At 43.7% G+C, this 21,652-nt stretch overlaps 1 protein-coding gene across 15 annotated transcripts in view; it reads left to right on the top strand.

Moving 5' to 3' along the window:
• Cadps (calcium dependent secretion activator) overlaps nucleotides 1–21,652 on the top strand; it is a 476,750-nt gene that overhangs the window by 292,054 nt on the left and 163,044 nt on the right. For all 15 annotated transcript variants that reach the window (XM_077795614.1, XM_077795616.1, XM_077795615.1 and 12 more), the window contains 2 exons: nucleotides 6,248–6,314; nucleotides 17,176–17,284. In XM_077795614.1, the coding sequence (XP_077651740.1) occupies nucleotides 6,248–6,314; nucleotides 17,176–17,284 (176 nt within the window). The remainder of the gene's footprint in view (nucleotides 1–6,247; nucleotides 6,315–17,175; nucleotides 17,285–21,652) is intronic.

Consider the following 21,652-nt stretch of genomic DNA (forward strand, 5'->3'; position numbering starts at 1 on the left):
ATGTTATTCCCATTTTACAGCTCAGAAAACTGAGGCATAGGGCAGGTAAGCCAAAGGAGCGTTAATGGCAGGAACAGAATCCCAACTTAGGAGCTGGGGTTGGGGCTGGGGTTGGGGCTCAGTGGTAGAGCACTTGCCTAGCACTGAGGTTCGATCCTCAGCACCACATAAAAATAAATAAAGGTATGTGTCCATCTCCAATTAAAAGAAAGAAAGAAAGAAAAGAAAGAAAGAAAGAAAGAAAGAAAGAAAGAAAGAAAGAAAGAAAGAAAGAAAGAAAGAAAGAATTAATTAATTCACACTTAGGTATTGCCCCCAGTCTGAGATATAATCAGTAGACCCAACTGCCATGCACAATACTGGAATGCGGATTTATCGAAGACAAATCCAAATTTCCGCATCTCCAGACAATCCAAAGAGAAAGTCGAGGGTACACATAGAGAGATCAGGCTGCAGGGAGAGGTGCTCGAAGGGAGAGCCACCTGTGTGTCTGCAACCACAGAACTGCCATCTGCTCCAGGTACCGCACATTCTGTTCGACAAACATGTTTCAACCTGAGCAAATGCAGAGCCAGCCCTGACTACGGAACCAGGGCCCTGCAGCTCTCAGCTCTTCTTGGTTTCCACACCTTCTGGCATGTGCCATGGTCGCAAAAAATCCCCAGGAAAACCTCAGAGTGAAAGCCCCACCCTCACCCAGAGACAGTGGGACTTTCCCAAGGAGAATTGATGTAGGGTTTCTCGGATCCCATCAGCTTTTTCTTTCAGAAGCTCTTAACCAGAAAAAGATGAATAGCCATTCGTTTTCTAAAATTTTTTTAAATTTGAATTTATTTTTAAAGAATCCATAAAAACATAAAATTGTACATATTTACAGAATCCCATGTAATGCTTCAGTGCTGGTATACATTGTATGGGTTAGACAGCTTTTGGTCATTGTAACCAAAATATCTGACAAGAATATAATAAATCTCTCCTCCTAGGAGGCAGGAGGATCGCGAATTCAAAGCCAGCCTTAGCAAAAGCAAGGCCCTAAGCAACTCAGTGAGATCCTGTCCCCAAATAAAATACAAAATAGGGCTGGGGATGTGCCACAGTGGTTGAATATCCCTGAGATCAACCCCCCACTACCCACCCCCTGAAAAAAAAAAGAAAAGAAAAATGAAAGACCCTTTCTCAAAAGCCCCTATGTTGCTCCCTAAATCTCCTAGGAGAGGTTTATTTTGGCTCATGATTTCAGAGGTTTCAATTCATGGTTGGTTGACTCCATTCCTTTGAGCCTGAGATGAGGCAAAACATCATGGAGGAAGGGTAAAATAGAAGAGAGCTGTTCTACTCATGGCAGCCAGGAAACAGAGAGAGAACGAAAGGAAAGAAAGAGGCCAGGGACAAGATATAGCCCCCAATGTTACTCCCACCCAGTGACTGACTTCCTCTAACCACACCCCACCTGCCTATATTTTCCACCTTCTCTCAATAGTCCAGTCAAACCACTAATCTATCAAATGGATTAATCTACTAATGAGTTAGAGTCCTCATGATTCAATCACTTCCCAAAATCCCCACCTGCAGGATCTGGATGTTGATGCATTGGGGACCAAGTCTTCAACACAACACGCTCTTGGGGAATATTCTACATCCAAACCGTAACATTATGTAATGCTTAAAGTAAGGTATCACTGCTTATCACATTTTTATGATGAAAACATTCAAAATCCTATCCTCTAATTCTTTGAAATATATGTACGTACACAATTATTATCTATAGTCACCCTACTATGCAATAGCACCCCAGAGCTTCTTGCTTCTTCTACCTGTTCCTTGGTCCCCAGAAGTCATCTTCTCTCTGTCTACTTCCATGTTCTTTATTCAATGAAGAAACCCAAGTTTATCATCCAGAATGGAAAGAGGAAGCTCATGGGGGAGAGGCTGCTTCAGAATCAGACGGCTCTGAGTTTAGCTTCTGGCCGTACCACTCACCAGCCCTGCACACGTGACTTAACTTTCTCAGCCTCAGTTTCCTCAACTGTGAAATAAGAATAGTAGCCCAGCAAGGTAGTTGGTAGTAACTCTGTGCTTTCTGGGAGGTATTAGTCCAAGAATTTTGTATTTGTGCTTTAATCCTTTCCACCTTTCAAATAGGTACCATGGTTATAATTATGTATTACAATAGTACAATATTATTTTCATAATCATCATAATGGGGTACTAGCATTATCCCCTTTGTATGGATGAAAAACTGAGGCAGGATAAGTCTACTAATTTGTTCAAGGTTGCAGGGACCCTCATGCAATGTGGCTCCATCTCTGAGCCCTTAACCCCTCCTGTGAGCATCATAAAGTCATGTCAATGCCAGGATGAAGGACAAGGTAATGATTCAATCTGAATCCCATCCTGTGGTTTCTAGTGAACTCCTTTTTCTCTACCTCCATTTTCATCAATGAAATCTATAAGCCCATTCATTAGATGTTGTGGCTTGTGAACCCTGTTATGTAGACACAAAGTAAGTGGAAAGGGTAAATAGTTAGTAGCTACAAGAGAAAATTCTGGAAGAGAATGAGACTATTATGATCATACCAGCCATTTATTAATCAAAATACAAAATTTTTTCCCATTTTGTTTTCTTTTTTAAGATGCTGGGGATCAAACCCAGGGCCTATGCTAGGCAAGTGCTGTACCACTGAGCTATTACCCCCCAACCCCCATATTCTTAATTTGATATTTATATAATATACTTCCCTGTGTATAAAAGTCTGAAGAGATCTTTTAACCGATTTAATGATTATTTACTGCTAATTATACATTTTTTCTTTGGACACAGATATTTCATACTAAATTAATATTTATTATGTATTTACCTCTTACCCTAACTCATGCTTATATTTCACAAGTGCTATCTCATTGACTCCTCACAACAACCCCATGAGCAAGGAGCCATAGCTGCCCTTGTTCTACAGAGCAACAAGAAAGGTAGCTGGGCACAGTGGCACATGCCTGTAATCCCAGTGGCTCAGAAGGCTGAGACAGGAGGACTGCAAGTTTTTAGAGAAGGAAAAGTTTATCTGGCTCATGGTTTCAGAGGTCTCAGTCCATTCCTTGGATCTCAAGGTGAGGCAGAACCTCATGGCAGAACAGTGTGGAGGAGGAAAGCAACTCAGGACATGACCAGGAAGCAGAGAGATGGAGGCTTCACTCACCAGATACAGTATAAACCCCAAAGGCACACCTTCTATGACTGTCCTCCAACTAAACCCTGCCTGTCTACAGCTACCACCTAGTTAATCCATATCACTGGATCAACTACTGATTAGGTTGCAACTCCCATAATCTAATCATTTCACCTCCAAATGCTTCTGCATCATCTCACACATAAAATGATGCATACAGCACGTCCAAACTATAATATATCTTTTGTGTCCATTTCTGCCATGAAGCCATTATTATTTCAAAAAAGCTAAGAATACTTATCAGAACAGCTAGGTGTTCCATGAAATGACATTGGAAGTTGGCCTTGGCAGTAGCTTGGGGCTAATAAACTTTCCAGCCATCCAGCCATGCTGGATGGTGAACCTCAGCCTCACTCCAGCCCCCATCTGTTCTTGCCTGATCCCCTGCCACTGTCTCCCCCTGGTCTCTCCATTTTCTGTCTTGCCCCTTCCACCTGCAGGGCATTCTCTACCCAGCAGCTGATGTGATCATCTTAAATAGAAATGTAATTGTGACCAGGCACCGTGGCATATGCCTATAATCCCGGCAGCTCATGAGGCTGAGGCAGGAGAATCTCGAGTTCAAAGTCAACCTCAGCAAAAGTGAGGCCCTAAGCAACTCAGTGAGACCCTGTCTCTAAATAAAATACAGGATAGGGCTGAGGATGTGGCTCAGTGTTTGAGTGCTTCTGAGTCCTGAGTTCAATCCCCAGTACCTCCCCTGCAAAAACCGTTCCATCCTTAACTAAAATGAGTGTATATTGATTTACCCTTTTAGAAAAATCAGTCCAGCTACTGTGTAATGAATGCAGCATAGGGGCAAGATTAAGGGGGAAAGAAAGGAGGCCTCTGTCATGGTCCACATGAGGATGGTGTGACTTGACTGGGACTCGCATTGGGGCTGGAAAGAGGTGGGATATACTTTGGAAGGAAAGCACAAAAAGCACGGTGATGGACTGTATGTTTATAGATGGCATTTTAAAGTCTCATCAAAATATTTATAAAGATTGCTCTGGTTTCTCAAAAGCATAGCACTCAAAATCAAATGAAATATAACAAACAGCCCATAACAAACAGCCATCAACCACTTACCCACTATCAGGAACCCATAGGATTTGAGAAGGAAAAACAAGACTCTATGCCAGGAATTTAGAAAGAAGGACCAGGCTTCCTGCCCTCAAAGAGCTAGCAGTCCCAGAGGGACAATAAATATGATGAAATCATAGCAAAGGAATAATTGTGACCGCAGAATTATCCACAAGCCCCAGAGGTGATGACATGGAGGTGACGGTTTAAATTCAGGAAAAATATAAGCCCTAGCATGAGGACCAGCAAGATGGCAGAGTTACCAGATGTGAAACATTCTGTGTGGTCAGGAATCCCAGATAATACAGCCCAGGCAAATTGAGTCTGGCGAAATGAGCAGGTGTACAAAATGAAGAGTATTTTGTCCCAGGGCAAGATGCTAGACCTGATCCCTCTAAGCTGAAGTCCCCCAAGTATTTGTGCCACCCACAATACATAAGATCATTTCAGTGACATGCAGACTAGCATGCATTAAATAAGTACTTAGGCATTCTAATGTCTGCTATATGGTGTGTCGAGTCTATGCCATAAAATTTCCCTTCAAAATAAATCAATTCATGTTAGGTAAGTCAATTTAAAGAAAAAGCATCAAGTAAATCATACAAGAGGTAGACAGATGTGGGCCAAGCCATGAGAGTGGAAAATGAGAGGCCATCATTTGGGGCTCTTGCATGTGGACAGGGGAGACCCACTGAGAGAATTTGCACAGGGAATTGGTGTAAGAGAATTTGCATATGGTGGGGTTCATCTCATGGTCAGGAACAGGATGGAAATCCTTCCTGTGTGCCTGAAACTAATTAATAGGATTATTTTGTTGTCCACAGAAGCAAAAATCATGGATAGGGACTAGAATCGTGGAAATAGGAAGTGGAAGATTGGGCCCTGGAGAAACTTTCCAGCAGATAGAATTTTCCAGAAGGTAGAAAATCCATTGCACTTGGAAACTGAGGAATAAGCAAGAGGAAACAAAGGGACTCGGGATGACTCCCAGGTTTCTGTCTTGATGTTCTGAGTAGATTTTGCAGGGGCATGGGGTGGGGGGCAAGCAGGGAGGGTCTAAGAGCCCCTAAAACAAATCAGACAGTCAAAATTTTATTTAGGTGCATTCTTCCTTATGTTCCAAAAATGGAAATTCAGTCTGCTTCTAGGTGAATGAAGGTTTAGAAGTCGTCCAGTAGGTGTGTGTTAGCAGGTGATGTCAGTTGTGCAACTGGAGAATTTGGATGTATCTGAGTGTCACCAGACCTCTCTCCTCCCTTCAACCTGGAGAGTCTGCCAAGGGCCAGGCTCACCTCCTTTATCACTTCCAGGTCAATGTGCAGGGTCCACATGCCCAATGGGGAATTGGTAATAGTGATCTGAAAATCTCCAGAGTACTTTGAGCTATGCCTCTATAGTTTTTAACATTGCTTCTTATCTCACTTTTCTATATAAAGACAAATTTCCACCAACAGAAGAACATTTGGAAAAGGGAGATGCCCTTCGTTGGTATGGAACTTCCTTCCTGTAATATGCCAGAATTAGAGCAAACGATAGCAAGGGAAGGTTTTCCTGAAGGACGCCTGGCAAGAGGTGACACAGGCGGAATTGCGAGATTTTGCACTCCACCCCACACACACACCCCAGCCTTGCACAATATCTTTCAGGAAATTCCCTACCTAAAAGACTTTTTAGCACATAAACACATTAAGTCACCAGGTGGTTTTCCAAGGTGCTTTCTGGGATCAGTCAATGCATCTGATTCAAGTCTGATGTTGGGACACAGCTCCTCCTGTCCATGGAAGTGAACCCGGCCTGCTGCTCCTTGTTCTCTACTATCTAGAGCTCCTAAATCTGCATTCTGCTCCTGGGCTCCTGCATTTCCGGTGAAGGAGCACCAGGCTTCCTGGTAAAGTGTGTTCTCCTGTGCTCTCACTCACACATTAATGCGGCTCTGGTCTTTCTCTTTCCCCTAGGTATTTATGGGCCATCGGTAAGAATGTCTGGAAGAGATGGAAGAAAAGGTTTTTTGTGTTGGTGCAGGTAACTCTTTAACTCAGTCTTAAGAGCTATCCACAATAAAGATGTGCGAGGAAGAATGAATGCTTTTTCACTGAGGTGTAGCTTACATACAGGACACAAAGCTCAAACATTGTGCTAGATAAATTCTTACAGATGATGTATCCATGTAAACACCATTCAAAGAAGGAAACAGAACATTTCTAATACCTAGAAGGCTCCCTCTTGCTCTTTTTCCTTTTTGTATCACTTTAACATTTAAAAAAAAATCAAGGAATGCCTGTTATTTTTTTTTTCATTCTAACAATACAGAAGTATATCAAATAAATAAGGAGAGAAGGCCTCACTCTGCCCAGTTCTCTGGCAGGGATGGAGGAGGACCCCAGGAAGGAGCCAACATGTGTCTGATTGAGACAGCAGGGACACTGACATTGTCTTCAAGTAATTTGGTATTTCTAAAAGCCCTGAGGTAAGCATGATGAGCAAGATCAAAATTTAGTTGGACTTTTTGCGTCTATTTCATTATTTAATAGATTCGATTTGGAGTTATCTGGAGGAGAATACTTTACTCTCTTGGTGAGGGGGCTTTCAAAAGTCTTCAGCAATGCCCCCATAAGCATGTTTGATAAAATATTTTTTTCCAGATCAAAGCTAACCGAAGTCTTCCTGTGTCTCCACAACTTATTCATACCAGCTATTATAGACATTTTTCCACATTTGCACATATAGCTCTGGCTCCATCCGCATTTAGTTCTGGATCCGTACCCTGTAGAATTTTCCCTTTTTGATGGACTTCTGGGCTTTCTCAATGTGGGTTATTATTAACAATGCCGTCCTGATATCCCAGCAGCTTGGGAGGCTGAGGCAGGAAGATCTCGAGATCAAAGCCAGCCTCAGCAACTTAGCGAGGCCCTAAGCAACTCAGTGAGACCCTGTCTCTAAAGAAAATCTGAAAAAGGATGGGGATGTGGATCCGTGGTTAAGCACACCTGGGTTCAATCTCTAGTACCAAAAAAAAGAACAATTCTATGAGAAACACCTGTGCATCTATAGCTACTGAGGCAGATGCATATATTGCTATTAATGATACATGGTAATATAAAAAGACTATCTTGGTTCTCTTGAGTGTTGTTTCTAAGACAGAAGTTTTTCAGAAATAGTAATGGTGTATCCTTGAAAAGCCTTTTTAAAAAAATTATTTTTTGTATCAGGATCTTTTAGTTACAAAAGAATTCGCCATCATTTATTTCTAATTTGCAGACTCCCCCAGAGTATATACACTACCATTTGGTTTGCAAACTTTTAATGTAAGCTGTACTTGAGCCAGCTTGTAATTCAGTGACAAGTGGGGCTCGCTGGGTTACTTGGCTAGCATTGAGAATACTACCAATCATGAAATCTCACTATAAAGCAGCACCCTTCTAGGTCTAAGTGACCTTGAAAGTTCCACCAACCCTGAACTTCCACTCTTCTACTACTCAAATACCTGCTCTTCCACTAAAGCAAAATGTAGCTCTCTGCTTATAAGCAAGATGCCATCTTTGCTTTCATAATTGCTACAAGGTAAAGCAAAACCATAAAGTAAATTAGCCAGAAGGAAAATTTGGGAATGGTCCCCATCCCCCAAAATAATCCTTAATTAAGCCACGGAAGACATTCCATTCTGAGATGCGTTCCATCAGTCTGTCAACTTGCCAATACTTATTGAGCCCCTGCTTTGTGCAGGGCACATTGAGAGGACATAGACAAGAATTAAGAAGTCTGGTCTCACTTCCAGAAAGGCCATCAGTTAGGGTTTTTAATATACAAACAGCAGAAATAGACTCAGCTAATTAAGTTTTTTTAAAAAAAAGAAAAGAAATGAATGTACTAGAAGGGTTGCAGGTGGCACCCAGGATTCTTGAAAAAGCTGAAGTCCAGGATGTCACGAGTGTGGTCCTAGGTCAAATGGGTTCTGACCATTTTCTATTCTGCATCACTCCACTGAAGGGTCAAATTCCAGAGAGAATCAGATTGATCCAGTGTGGGTCATGCACCTGACTTTTAGCAAGGGGAAGGGGTTGCATTTTGACTGATGATCCTAGTGGGCTATTTCCAGTGCAAACTGAGGATGCCCAGAAATGGGCGCTGGGCAGGCAAAAACGGCCAATGTCTGCTTTAAAGACAGCACGGTGTAAATAGGGAGACAGGCCATGGAAAGAAGCAGTGCTGGATGGGGTGATTCTTGCCCCTCGGTGCTTCCTGTACTTTTGGCAAAGCACCTTCTCTTAGATCCCTTGGGAGGGTGCCTGGCCTCCCCTAGTAGGAGTTGTGCTATTTCAAGACCAGTTCTGTTTCTGATTCACCTCTGGCCTTCCCTTTGCCACCACACCTATACACACTTCCTAGCCAGTGTCTACTATGGGCATCCGGGACCTGTTTGGAGGAACAGGAAGAAACAGAGAGAAGAAGAACTCAGGCAATACCTGGCTGGTTCTGAGAAAAGACAGAGCACGTGGCCTGGACAGTGGGTGAGACATCTTCCCAGAGGAACTGGACAAGTGACCCTTGTCCCATGGCATAGATCTCCCCTCCACCCTGAGGCCACCAGCAAATGCTCCACGGGATGCGTGACTTTCCACCAGGAATCTTCCCAATGACAAAGTGCTTAGAAGACTTCGCTGATCTCTTACTTTGGAAGAGACTTTAGAGGGGGAAACTCTTTAGGAAAACAGCAAGAGGAAATGGGCCAAAAATCTCAGCGGAGCCGTGTCTGTGCAATCTGTGCTGGACCGGGAAGGAGAGAAGGATTTTTTTTTTTAGGCTGTGCAACTGGAACACAGATGTTTTAGGCCCTTCACACTGAGCCTTCCTCCAAGAGAAGATGAGAATCACACAGTAGCTCCAAAGCAAGCTGTGTGCTCACTTCTGAAAATCATAAAAGGGCATCTAAGGCTCGGCGGTTTTCCTAGAAAGGCAGAAGAGATGAATTTCAGGATTTTGTGAGGTTTTTTTCATGCAAGTCAGATTCTGATTCATTTTGAAGAGCCATTGAGGTGTGCTGGGTGCCTCCATCCCCCAGGTTAAATATCCCATTTCAACCTACATCAAATTCCTCCCTTACACCCTCAGGGACCTGCAGAGGTGAAATGACAGCCCCATCATCACCAAGGTAATGGGGAGCCTGTATGAGAACTCAGGTCTTCTGTCTCCATCTCTGCCCTATTTATTTATTGCAACAATGCCTAAATCCAATTTTGGTGGCCTACCTAAAAAATAGCGTTTGTATAATTTGGGGGATTTTTCCATTTTTTTTCTTCTCCCCAGTTTATGTGATCCCATTGAAAAGCACTGTATCAAAATGATAAAGAGGAAAAAAACCCACTCCCTTTAAAATAACCTCAGTTGACAACAGGGCTGCAGGAGACAAGTTCAAGGTCACCCATCCTGGCCCAATTCAGAGGAAGCAAAAATGGGCCAGGTTGTTTAAAAAATGAATGGCCGTCCAGGCAGTGAATATAGGCCCTCCAATAGCTGCATGCAGTGAAGAATATCATTTGTTGGACATGACAATGATTTCTAGTTTTGTTTTGTTTTGTTTTTAGCCACACTGACACTCAAAATGCTAAAGTGAAACTAGAAGACCTAGTCTGGTCAAATCTGTGAGAAGGTGTGGGAGCTGGGAAGGGAGCAGACTCCCCTAAATCTGCCCTGGTCTCCCAGGCAGCCTCAGTGGGATATGTTGGGGGGACATTATTTAAAAAAAAAACATGAAATAGAATAGTTATTGACCCAAATGACTCTCTGTATCTTTGTTCCTCTCAGTTCAGATGTTATGTCTTATGCAATCTATTTTATAGAGTTGGCAACCCATAATTCCCAAAATACTTGTGATTTTATACATTAAATTTAATACATGGGCTGGGGTTGTGGCTCACAGGTGGAGCACTCACCTAGCATGTGTGAGGCACTGGGTTCGATCCTCAGCACCACATAAAGTAAAATAAAGATACTGTGTCCACCAAAATAAAAAAAAATAAATATTAATAAAAAATTTAATACAGAGGAAATGGTTTGAAAACCCTAAAAGAAAGAGAGGACATCCAATATCAGTATCCCCCACCCAACAGTCTACTTTAGTGTTTCTGACACACAAGTAGTTAAATCCTCCCTACATGAGATCCCTGCCTAATTCAAATACTAGGGGAAGAAAATGATGGATGATAAAGAGGTATCCTTCTAGCCAGGGACAAAGGACATCATCAGAGGGGTGTTGAACCCAAGCATGTACAAGGCCCTGGATTCGATCCCCAACACTACCAAAAACTCATACCCATTTAAAGATAAGGAAACTGTGTCACAGCAAAATTATGTGGACTGTCTGGGGTTACACAGCTTGTAGAAACTTAATGGGTCTGAAAATCAATTCCAGTCTGTACAGCTCCAAAAATGTGCCTCCTCTACCATGCCAGATGGCCTTCTTGACGTCAGTCAGGAGTCTGGGATTGACATGTTATAATCCTTTGTTCACAACCACATCACGCTACAAATGGTCCTTAGTCCCCAGCAGTTGGGTGCCTCATACCATAAAAATTTTGTCCATCCTCAAATCTTGGTTCATTCAGCTACCTTATGAATACCTTGTCCAGCCACCAAGCAGGCCATATCCTCAGGTCTCACAGTACCTTACCAGAGCTTAAATTATACTACAGAGCCACAGTAACAAAAACAGCATGGTATTGTCACCAAAACAGATACATAGACCAATAGTACAAAAGACACAGAAACAAACCCACATAAATACAGTTATCTCATACCAGAAAAAGGTACCAAAACTTACATTGGAGAAAAAATAGCCTCTTTAACAAATGGTGCCAGGGAAACTGGAAATGCATATGTAGCAAAATGAAATTCAACCCCTATCTCTAACCCTGCACAAAACTCAACTCAAAGTGGGTCAAAGAGGTAAGCACTAGAACAGAGTCTGCACCTAATAGAAGAAAAAGTAGACCCAAATTTCCACCATGTTGGCTTAGGAACTAATTTCCATAACAAGACTCCTAAAACATGGACCTCTCCTGTTATTATTTGTCACCATGAAAATAACACTAGTCTGAAATAATGTGATTAACGTCTGTGCTTGACACAAGGGTAGAAATCATGTCTGGGTTCCTGCATCTTTATTTTCCTGAAATGAACACAATACCTAAGTATTTACTAAATGAGCAAATGAGCCATAATAAAGAACTCATTTCTAAAATACATGTATATGGACTTTGGGAAAAACTGGTAACCAGAGCCAGTAAAAGCAACCGCTGATTAATTCTCAAGGAACAGCAAGAATAGGGAATTTAGAAAAAAAAAATGTATCCCATTGTTAAGTTATACATCCAAGTATTTTAATCTTTTATAGACAGAAGGGGAAGGAACTTCAGAGACAATAAAGGGCCAACCTTATTAAATCACAACTGGATTGTGCTTGATAAGTACACTGGTAACTCAGAGGCAATCTTAAAGGTTTTAGATAGATCCTATATGTTAGAACAGTGAATTTCAAATATAAGTATACATTAAGAAACATCTGAGACATAATCCCAATGGCTCAGGAGGCTGAGGCAGGAGGATCCAAGTTCAAAGCCAGCCCCAGCAACTCAGCAAGTCTCAAAATAAATAAAAAGGGCTGGGGATGTGGCTCAGTGGTTAAGCATCCCTGGGCTCAATCCCCAGTACCAAAAAAAAAAAAAATAGAAATAACTGAGACAATTATAAAAATGTAAACTCTTAAATTTCACCCTGACCTGAGTTTGTTTTGCTTTTTTTTTTTTTTTTGGTGGTGGTGGTGGTGGGGGGTGTTCTGTTTTTTAGTGCTGGCCTTAGAACCCAGGGCCTCCAGGTCACGCACTCTACCCTGAGGTAGGGCCCAGCCCCCTGACCTGGGAAACTGATCCAATTGGTCTGACTTAAAGACTCTGCCTATTCGAAACTTTCCCCCACCCCAACACACACAATGCACTACGGCAGGTGTCCACAGGAGGCTGCAGGTCACCTTTTTCTACTTTAGACAGGTATCTGGTAAAGAGCTAAAGGGGTCCCTGTGAATCACAGGTTCAGCCACCCTTACAATAAAGCCTTTATGGCCATCCCCTCAGAAGTCCCAACAGCCAGCAGGTGCAGTGAGTGGCACACATCAGTAATCCAGCAGCTTGGGAGGCCGAGGAAGGGGGATCAGAAGTTTGGGGCCAGCCTCAGCAATTTAGCAAGGCTCTGTCTCAAAATGAAAAATAAAGAGATGTTCTTTCCTGAGAGTCCCTGAGGTTTCTTGCTTCAACTGTGTTGGGACCCAACCAGGTGCTCCATCAAGCCCCAGCCACTCAGAGCCAGCAGCCCTTCACCACTTCTGCACGACACCCTTGAACTGACTCAAGCCATATGCCTTGCAGCTGCCAGCCAGGTAGACTGAGTCCACCTCACAGGTGCAGTAGAACTGCCTCTGGGACCCAGAGGCCACCATCAACTGCCAGATCTGCATGGAGCACTAAGCCTCTGACCTGTTCGTGTCTTACTGCTTGGACTGTGATCATGTGGCTTTGAAGAACTTTGCCGAGAACTTAACATGCTGAAAACGGATGGGGCTGCAGAACCAAGGAGGGACCCCACCAGGTGGTCGAATCTTCCTTCCGGATGTCACAAAACCAGGCCATGAGGACTGGGAGACTCGGCTGAATGCCAGGGAATGTGCTTGGTGCTTGAGAAAAAAGTGTCAGCCAGTCACTGCTGGGACTGCACAAACTGGCCACTGACAAAATTGACCCCAGCTTTGTGTGACTTCATGGAGACTCCTTACCTGAATTAGCAGGTGACAATTATCAAGAAATGAGTTGACCATGTAACCAATTTGTGCAATCTGGGGTGACAAAATATCTCTTTGACAAGCTGTTTTAATCAGAATTTTGCTGTTGTGACCAAAAGACCTGACAAGAACAATCTTAGAGGAGGAAAAGTTTATCTGGGGGCTAAGAGTTTCAGAGGTCTCAGTCCACAGACAGCAGGCTCCATTCCTCGGGGCTCGAGGGGAGGCAGGACCTCATGGAGGAAGAGTGTGGTGGAGGGAAGCAGCTCACATGGTGATCAGGAAGCAGAGAGAGACTCCACTCTCCAGAGACAAATGGAGACCCCAAAGCCATGCCCCCAATGCCCCTCCTCCAGTCACACCCACCTGCCTCCAGCCACCACCCAGTTAATCCCATCATGAATTCATTCACTTGTTGGGTTAAGGCTCTCACAACCCAGTCATTTCATCTCTCAGTGTTTCTTGCATTGTCTCACACGTGAGCTTTTGGGGGACACCTCACATCCCAACCATAATACAAGCACACCCTGGGAGACAGTGATAATGAGAGCTAACTAAGCCTTAGACTGACTTCTCCATAGCCACCAAATAGCCTCCCTGGTCATCAAGGCAGTGTATGCATATTGGGGTTATCTTTTCTACAAGTTGTACCAAAATATCCACTTAAGTACTTTAATTTCTACCATTTCTTCAAATAAAGAAACTTGGTAAACCTTCCCCCCCCCTGCAAAATAAATAAATAAATAAATAAATAAATAAATAAATAAATAAAATAATAAAAGACTGTAGAGGTAGCTCAGTGGTAAAGCATCCCCAGTGAGTCAATCCCTAGTACTAGGAAGATTAAATTTTAAAAATCCTTGCCAAGCACAGTGGCACATGCCTGAAATCCCAGTGGCTCAGAAGGCTGAGGCAGGAGGATCACGAGTTCAAAGCCAGCCTCAGCAACTTAGTGAGGCACTAAGCAATTCAGTGAAACCCTGTGTCTAAACAAAATACAAAAACAGGACTGGGGATGCCGCTCAGTGGTTAAGTGTCCCTGAGTTCAATTCCTGGTACCAAAACAAAAAAAAAAAAAAATTCTGAAGTCCCAACACCCCATCCTTGATTCTTGATTTTACAAGAAGTTATATACAGCTAAAAATCCCAGTAGTGTCAAAACCCTCGTCCTTTAAGCCCTCTCTCTATAGGGCATTGTCAGAGAGGTTTGCTCTCCTCTGAGCTCCCTCCCTCTCCCCGTCTGCCTCTGGGACAGGGGTGGGGTGACTGACTCTTGACTTCTAAGGTGCATTCTAAGCTCTGCCAATGATATTGGCAATATCTCATTAACCTTTCATCACAATGCAATTTTAAGAGCTTTTACTGTGACAGAAAAGTATGCATTTCACTGAAAATTGCTTTCACTTATTGAGTCTTATGGAAATTTAACAAGCAAAAGTTCCTAAATCTTTGCCATGCCCCCTCCCTTCAAGTGCTGTAGAAAAACGAAGTTTCCCCCAAAATTTGCAAAAATTAAAATCAGTCAAAGATCCTTCTCCCCTCCTTTATGTCCTAAATTTCCAGATCCTCAGTTTAAAAAAAAAAAAAACGCTCTTAGTAAATCAACTCCTATTTCTAAAGAAATCAATCCTACTTCTATAAAGAGATCTGAAGAAACCAAACTCCCATCAGTTTGCCAGGCGCAACTTCACAGTCTAGCCAGAAGAGGGCAGCAGCGGACAGCGGGACAAGAAGCAAGCCACCAAAACCAAAAGGAAAAAGCCCCAACAGTGCAGTAATAGTAAATGCAAGAATTTTGTAATAACACCCTTCTGTTGTGATATTTTTCTAATCTCAAGTGAATATTAGCACCTCTCTGACTAATCGTATTAATGAACTATATCATCTTTCACGTCGACTGATGAAATAACAGGCATAAATCCCCATTGTACCATTCAGCAGAATCTGTGATCACCATCTGCAGGTGACCTGTCCGTGTGCCATCCAGAGGACCAGTCACAGGTTGGAACCCCCAAGTGCTGTGCCTGGAGTGACATGTAACTTCAGGGGAAATGTCACTGACCTGTCCACCTCTCTAGAACCAATCAGATGTAATTGGAGAATGTCCATTATATGGTAGCTTTTGTGGGGTGTTTTTTTTTTTTAAGAGAACCAAGATGCAGGAACCCAGGGTCGCACCTTGAAAGGATTTATAATCTACTAGGCAAATAGACCCGCTGAGCTACACGATATCAGAATGTTAGTACAAAAATACAAGGAAGATGCTTACATAAATTCATAAGTTGAGAGTACAGAAAGTGGGCTGGGGCTATAGCTCAGTTGGTAGAGTGCTTGCCTCACATGCACAAGGCCCTGGGTTCGATCCCCAGCACACCACACTCCATAATTCTCAAGCAATCATAAAATACAAATCAGATGGAAACTCAGGAACTTATGGAACTGGGATGGGAGTCGAGTCTTTCATGCCTGGCATTTTAGAAGCAGGAGATGTTGTTGTCATTCTGTTTATTACGGCAAATTAATTCAGGTTCCCTTACCAAGTGTCTCTTGGAATCTGACCTTCTGTTGCCCATAGGATCCATCAGGGTCTTGACAATGTCAGGAACAGGTTCTTGGACTCCTGTGTTATAAGGAAAGTCGAGTGGGAAGGTAAAGTTTTAATCAGGAACCAACAGAGGGCAGCAACACACAATCCAACCCGCTGGAACATATTTTTGAGAACACCTTTCATCCTGCTCCATGAATTTCAAGATCGGACAGCCCGGGAGATGCTTATGGGGCTGAAGAACACCCATTTCTTATTTTCATTTAAAAAAAAAAAAAGACTAACCTCACCATTGAGGAGACTAAAATTGTCCCCAGCTGGGATCAAAGTTCACTTCGAAAATGTCTCCTTGAATAAGGGGGTGACATCTGACAGCCACGGCTGGTAACTCTGCCTGCGAGCTCACCCGCCAGTTGGGGTGGGCCCGAGGGAGAGAATCCAGGCTGGGTCTGGATGCACGGTGACAGGACGACAGGGTCCTGAAGGTGGCCCCGCAGCCTTGCACGCCCACCCTGCCCTGGCAGGGACACTGCACGTCGGGCAGAGTGAGGGCTGCCACTTAGGGCACCAGTGACAGGGGCCACCGGGGGCTGGGGATTGCTCCACTGTGACCAGCACCTAGCGATGGAGCGCTCATTGCTTGTGACAGCATGTCACAACTGTGCTTGTCTGAGATGAAGGGAAGACCGAAGCAACCCAGAACACTCCTGCAGTGAGGGTGGGAGCAGAAAAAGACCTGCAGAGCTTGATGCTGAGAATAGGCCTGCACAACTAAAATGCTGCTTAATAAGGCTGAGTCGATGCCTGGTCTCTCACCTGTGTCTGCAAGTGTGTGTGGCAGCCTCAGACAGGGCCCTGATCTTATTAGGGAGAACCTACAAATTGCCTCCATTCAACCAGCTTTGCTCCACAAAAATGACAAGTGCAAGAGCCAGGTATGGTGGTGCACACCTGTAACCCCAGCAGCTCAGGAGGCTGAGGCAGGAAGATCAGGAGTTCAAAGCCAGCCTCAGCAATTTAGCAAGGCCCTAAGCAACTCAGTGAGACCCTGTCTCTAAATAAAATAAAAAATAAGGTGGGGGATGTGGCTCAGTGGTCAAGTGCCCCTGAGTTCAATGCTTGGTAACACCCCCCCCAAAAAAAAAATGGCAATTGCATATATCTTAACTCAGGTATAATTAGAACAGTGATGATGATAATAATGTGCCCTTCTGAAGTACTTTCTAAGTGCCAAGATCAGATTCTAATGCATGTGTGAACCCATTCAATACTCGCCATAAGCCAGTGTAGTGGGTGCTAAGATTATACCTAAGCTACAGATGAGGTGATGGGGGACTAGAGAGGTTAAGTAACTTGCTCAAAGACACACAGCCAGAAGGTGGCCAAACTTAATTTGAACCTAGCTATTGAGTCCAGAGCCTCAGGGGAGAGGCTGTGGTCAAATGGAGAGGGTCTCTCTGGGGCAGATGGACTTTAAAAGAACAACCTCACAATCTGCTTTTTCTTCCCAGGTCAGTCAGTACACATTTGCCATGTGCAGTTATCGTGAGAAGAAAGCTGAGCCTCAGGAACTTCTACAACTGGATGGCTACACTGTGGACTACACTGACCCCCAGCCAGGTACCTGCCCACCCTCAAGGCCATGAAGCCACAAAGTCACTCAGCATTTGCCGGGTACTTAACTACTTGCTGGGCACAACGAATCCAGTTTATAGAGGGTTTCACAGGTGATCCTGATGGCTTCAGTCCTCATTTTGGAGTTTACATCCTGGCTGATCAAATGCCATCCTCATCTAGGATGTTGGGGGTTATTTTGGGGGGAGAGGGGGTACCAGGAATTGAACTCTGAGGCACTCCACCACTGAGCCCCATCCCCAGCCCTCTTTTATATTTTATTTAAACACAGGATCTCTCTGAGTTGCTTAGCAACTCGCCATGGCTGAGGCTGGTTTTGAACTCACGATCCTCCTGCCTCAGCCTCCGAAGCCACTGGGATTATAGGCGTGCGCCACCATGCTCAGCCAGGACATTGGGTTTTACACAGGGATTCTCTGGTTAAAAACCCAAAAGAAAACAGCTGTGTTTTTATATTCTGTACCTGTAACTACATCAAATATAGACTATGCCGTTTGATGCTAAAAAGTATTCCTGAGAAAGAAGTCCCCAAATTGCATTTTGTGTATCTGTTGGTGTGTGTTGGTTTTCACCAGTGGTGAGTGGCAGATATGTCTTTGTGACCCAGTGAACCCACCCTCCATACACCCACATAACCCTAGCTAGAATTCAGGTACCCACCAAGGTTAGCAAATAGGACTCAGAGAAGCAAAAACCTCCCTAATAGTCTCTTTGCCAAAGACACCAATCCATAAACACAGACATTGATGCTCCTAAGTCTCGTGTAATTACGGGAACCATAGAAATGGTAGTTATTTCTTGTAAGTTCTACATTGCCCAAGTTCTATATCCTGCCCCCTCACACCTCTCCCCCTACCCATTTTAACTTTTTCCCAGAAAGAAAAAAAATGAATAGAAATCAGCCTCAAAGAACCTTCAAAATGGGGGTGGGGGGTGCGAAATCATTTCAGCATATTAATGAACCACAAGCACCAACAGCCCTCTCCCAGAGAGGTTTATTTTTATGCCAAATCTGCACAAGCATTTCCAACCATACTGCATTATTTGGCCCAAAACCTTTTTTTCTACTCCCATATTGCTCTTCCACATGCAATGAAATACACATAAAAGAAAAAAATAAGAGTTTATAAGAAGATGGGGTGTTAACCTGAAAAGGTGTGGCAGGGACCGCTTGGCCCCGCCCACTTGGAGACAGGGATCCGCCCCACCCCTCTGGACTGCCTGAGGTTAACTGGCCTCTCACCAGAGTCTGAGGGCAGAGCTGACCACGTAGGTCGTGAATTCAAAGCTCTGCCTGGAAAGACTTCATCATGAACATGAGCTGGAGTTTGAAATGAAAAATTTCACAGAGCCTGTCATTGAAAGAAGGGGGTCCAGAGTTACAAAATCCCCCATCCGGGCATTCCCCGGTGGTTTGGGTCCTTCTTTAGTCACTGGGTCCTCTTCATAGACTCAGTCATTTCTAAGACCTGCAGCTTCAAGCAAGAAGCTGAAAGGTCAGTATGAGAAAGAAAACTCAGACCGTCCACGGACAGTAATTCCTTTTAAGTTGGCTCCTTCTTTCCCTCTCTGCAATTGCTTTGGCCCTGACCACAATCCCACAGAGTGGAGGGGGACCTGGATCCCCATCCCACTTTCTAGCTGGGGAAAAAAAAAATACCCTGAGATTCTGAGCGATCAAAGGCATCTTCATGATAGAGCTTGGACTTGGGGTCTAGCCCAGGTCACCTTATGGCACTTGCTAGGTGCCAAGCCATCCTTGTTATTGATCAGATGAAAGCAAGACTGTCTCCCTTCAGCAGAGGAGGAGGCAGAGTTGGGGAGAGAGCTATTCTGTGGACATGCGGGAAGAAGAACTGTGCAAGTATATTTTTAAAGCTTCTTTTATTTCTTTTTTTTAAAACATTATCCCATGAGATATAGTTTATAAATTCCTTTACAAAAGTGGAAAGTAAATTGATTATGTTCCTGAGGATAATAAGCAGCCTCTCCTCCCTGCCTCTCTCCGTGCCAAGTCCTATTTATTTCCCAAGTACTGTCGCCACCGCATTAACGTAGATTCACAAGTATTCCCTACAGCCTCATCTATAGCAAAGTTAAATAATAAATGATTTTTTTTAAAGTAACACCAGAATAATTTTAAAAGAAAGCTTCACAGAATGGTCTCACCCCACTTTTTTTTTTAAATCCTGGAAATTGGACCCAGGGGTGCTTTCCCACTGAGCCACATCCCCAGACTTTTTTCTGCTTTTTATTTTGAAGAAGGATCTCACTAAGTTGGTTAGGACCTTGCTAAGTTGCCGGGCGATAGCCTCAAACTTGCAATCCTCCTACCTCAGCTTCCCGGGTCACCGAGATTACAGGCATGCACCACCACTCTTGACTTGCACCCACTTTTTGCAAAACAAAAATGGCATAAAATTTGCAGTACTTATGCAGTGAAATACTGTAATGTTTGATAGAAAGTGAAGATTTTAATATTCACAACTGTCATTTTTTTAAAAGTCTAACACAGAATTATTATTATTAGGCAGTGCTAAGGATTGAACCCAGGGCCTTAAGCATGCTAGGCCCTGCTCCATCACTGAGCTGAATCCCCAGCCCCTTAATGTAGAATTTCTTATAAAGTGCGTGACAAAAATAAAACTTCCTTTTGGGCATGGTGGCACCCATCTGTAATCCCAGCCATTTGGGAGGCTGAAACAAGAAGAATCTTAGGTTCAAAGGCAGCCTCAGCAACTTTGAGAGGCCCTAAGCAACTCAGCGAGACCCTGTCTCTAAATAAAATATAAAAAGGGGCTGGGGCTGGGGCTCAGTGGTTGAGCACCCCTAGGTTCAATTCCTGGTAACAAAATAAAAAATAAATAATAAACATAAAACTTCCTAAGTCCCACTTCTAATCTATGAACCAGAAAGAAAGAAGGAATAATTCTCATATTTAAATAACCATTGTAGGTAATTCCTACATGCAAAAAAAGTTTACCAGATAGAGATCTAAGTCCTGCATATTTAGCCAAAGTCCTCAGAGAGTTGAGGGATCCAGTCACCCACTCTTTGGAAGACGGATGCAGATCTTGGAGGACATCAGGGTCCATCTTTGCCTTTCCCACCCCTTACCCAGGTTGTTAATGGAACCCACTGGTGGAGATGTTAATGGACTAGCAACCATCATTGCCCATTCTTTACCATATGAAGAATGCAACTGGATGTCTTTGCCTTAGGTTCAGCCCAGGATCCAGATGGTCACCCATCAAAAGCATCTGTACTGCTAGGCACGGTGGCACACACCTTTAATCCCAGCAGCTTGGGAGGCTGATGCAGGAGGATTGCAAGTTTGAGGCCAGCCTCAGCAACTTAGCGAGGCCCTAAGCAACTCAGTGAGACCCTGTCTCTAAATAAAATATAAAAAGGACTGGGGATGTGGCTCAGTGGGTAAGCACCCCTGGGTTCAATCCTGGGCACCAATAAATAAATAAATTTGTGCTAAATAAATTACACCTGTTTAGGGTCCTCAAAATGTCAATTTGGGGAATTATTAAATGATTGTATGTGAGTCTCACTTAGAAGCTCCTCCTTTTGAGCTAAAAAAATGAAAATGTTTTACTTACCTTTCTCTGGAATGATTTGAAGAGTGCATTACAGTGTCTCACTTCCCCAAGCTATGTAATCATCCAGTGAAAAGACATTACTTAGAATAAATAATTCCATGGTGCAGTATGTGAGCAACTAAAATAATCTTAGACAACTCATATAGACCCCCTTCCCTGCTATAAATAGGCTACAGTGAACACTTATTTAGTGCAAGTTATTGGAAAGGACTCCCTCCCCACCCCAGGGAGCTGGCCAACACACCCTCCCCTGGTCTGCCTCTCTCCGTTCTCAGATGTGTCCTTGGGTCTTGGCAGGTCAGCATCCGGGGGACTGTGCTCTGTCTTCTCCATGGAGAGGTCATGAAATGTCCCACCTTATAAAAATTTACAGCGTCCGGCCCCAGGAATCGCTGCTTTGACTGATCCTGCCTTGATTATGGCCCACGTTTAAGCATGCTAGGCAAGTGCCCCATCACTGAGCTGCATCCTCAGCCCCTCAATGCAGAATTTCTTATAAAGTGTGTGTCGGAAATAAAACTTCCTTTTGGGCATGGTGGCACCCATCTGTAATCTGTTCCCTTTGTGTCTTCCTCTCTTGGCTCTCATTCAACTGCTTTGCTCTTTCTCTCCTTGTTGGTTTTGCTGTGTGTCCTTGGTGTCTTATAGCTCAGCACTTAACATCTATCAGCTCTGCACCCAAATAGTCGGGGTTAGAAGCCTAGCTATGCTGCTCCCAGGCTAGCTTTGGGTCCAAAGGGTAGTT

Source organism: Urocitellus parryii, chromosome 3 (assembly GCF_045843805.1).
Source record: "Urocitellus parryii isolate mUroPar1 chromosome 3, mUroPar1.hap1, whole genome shotgun sequence".
In the NCBI taxonomy this organism is placed as follows: domain Eukaryota; kingdom Metazoa; phylum Chordata; class Mammalia; order Rodentia; family Sciuridae; genus Urocitellus; species Urocitellus parryii.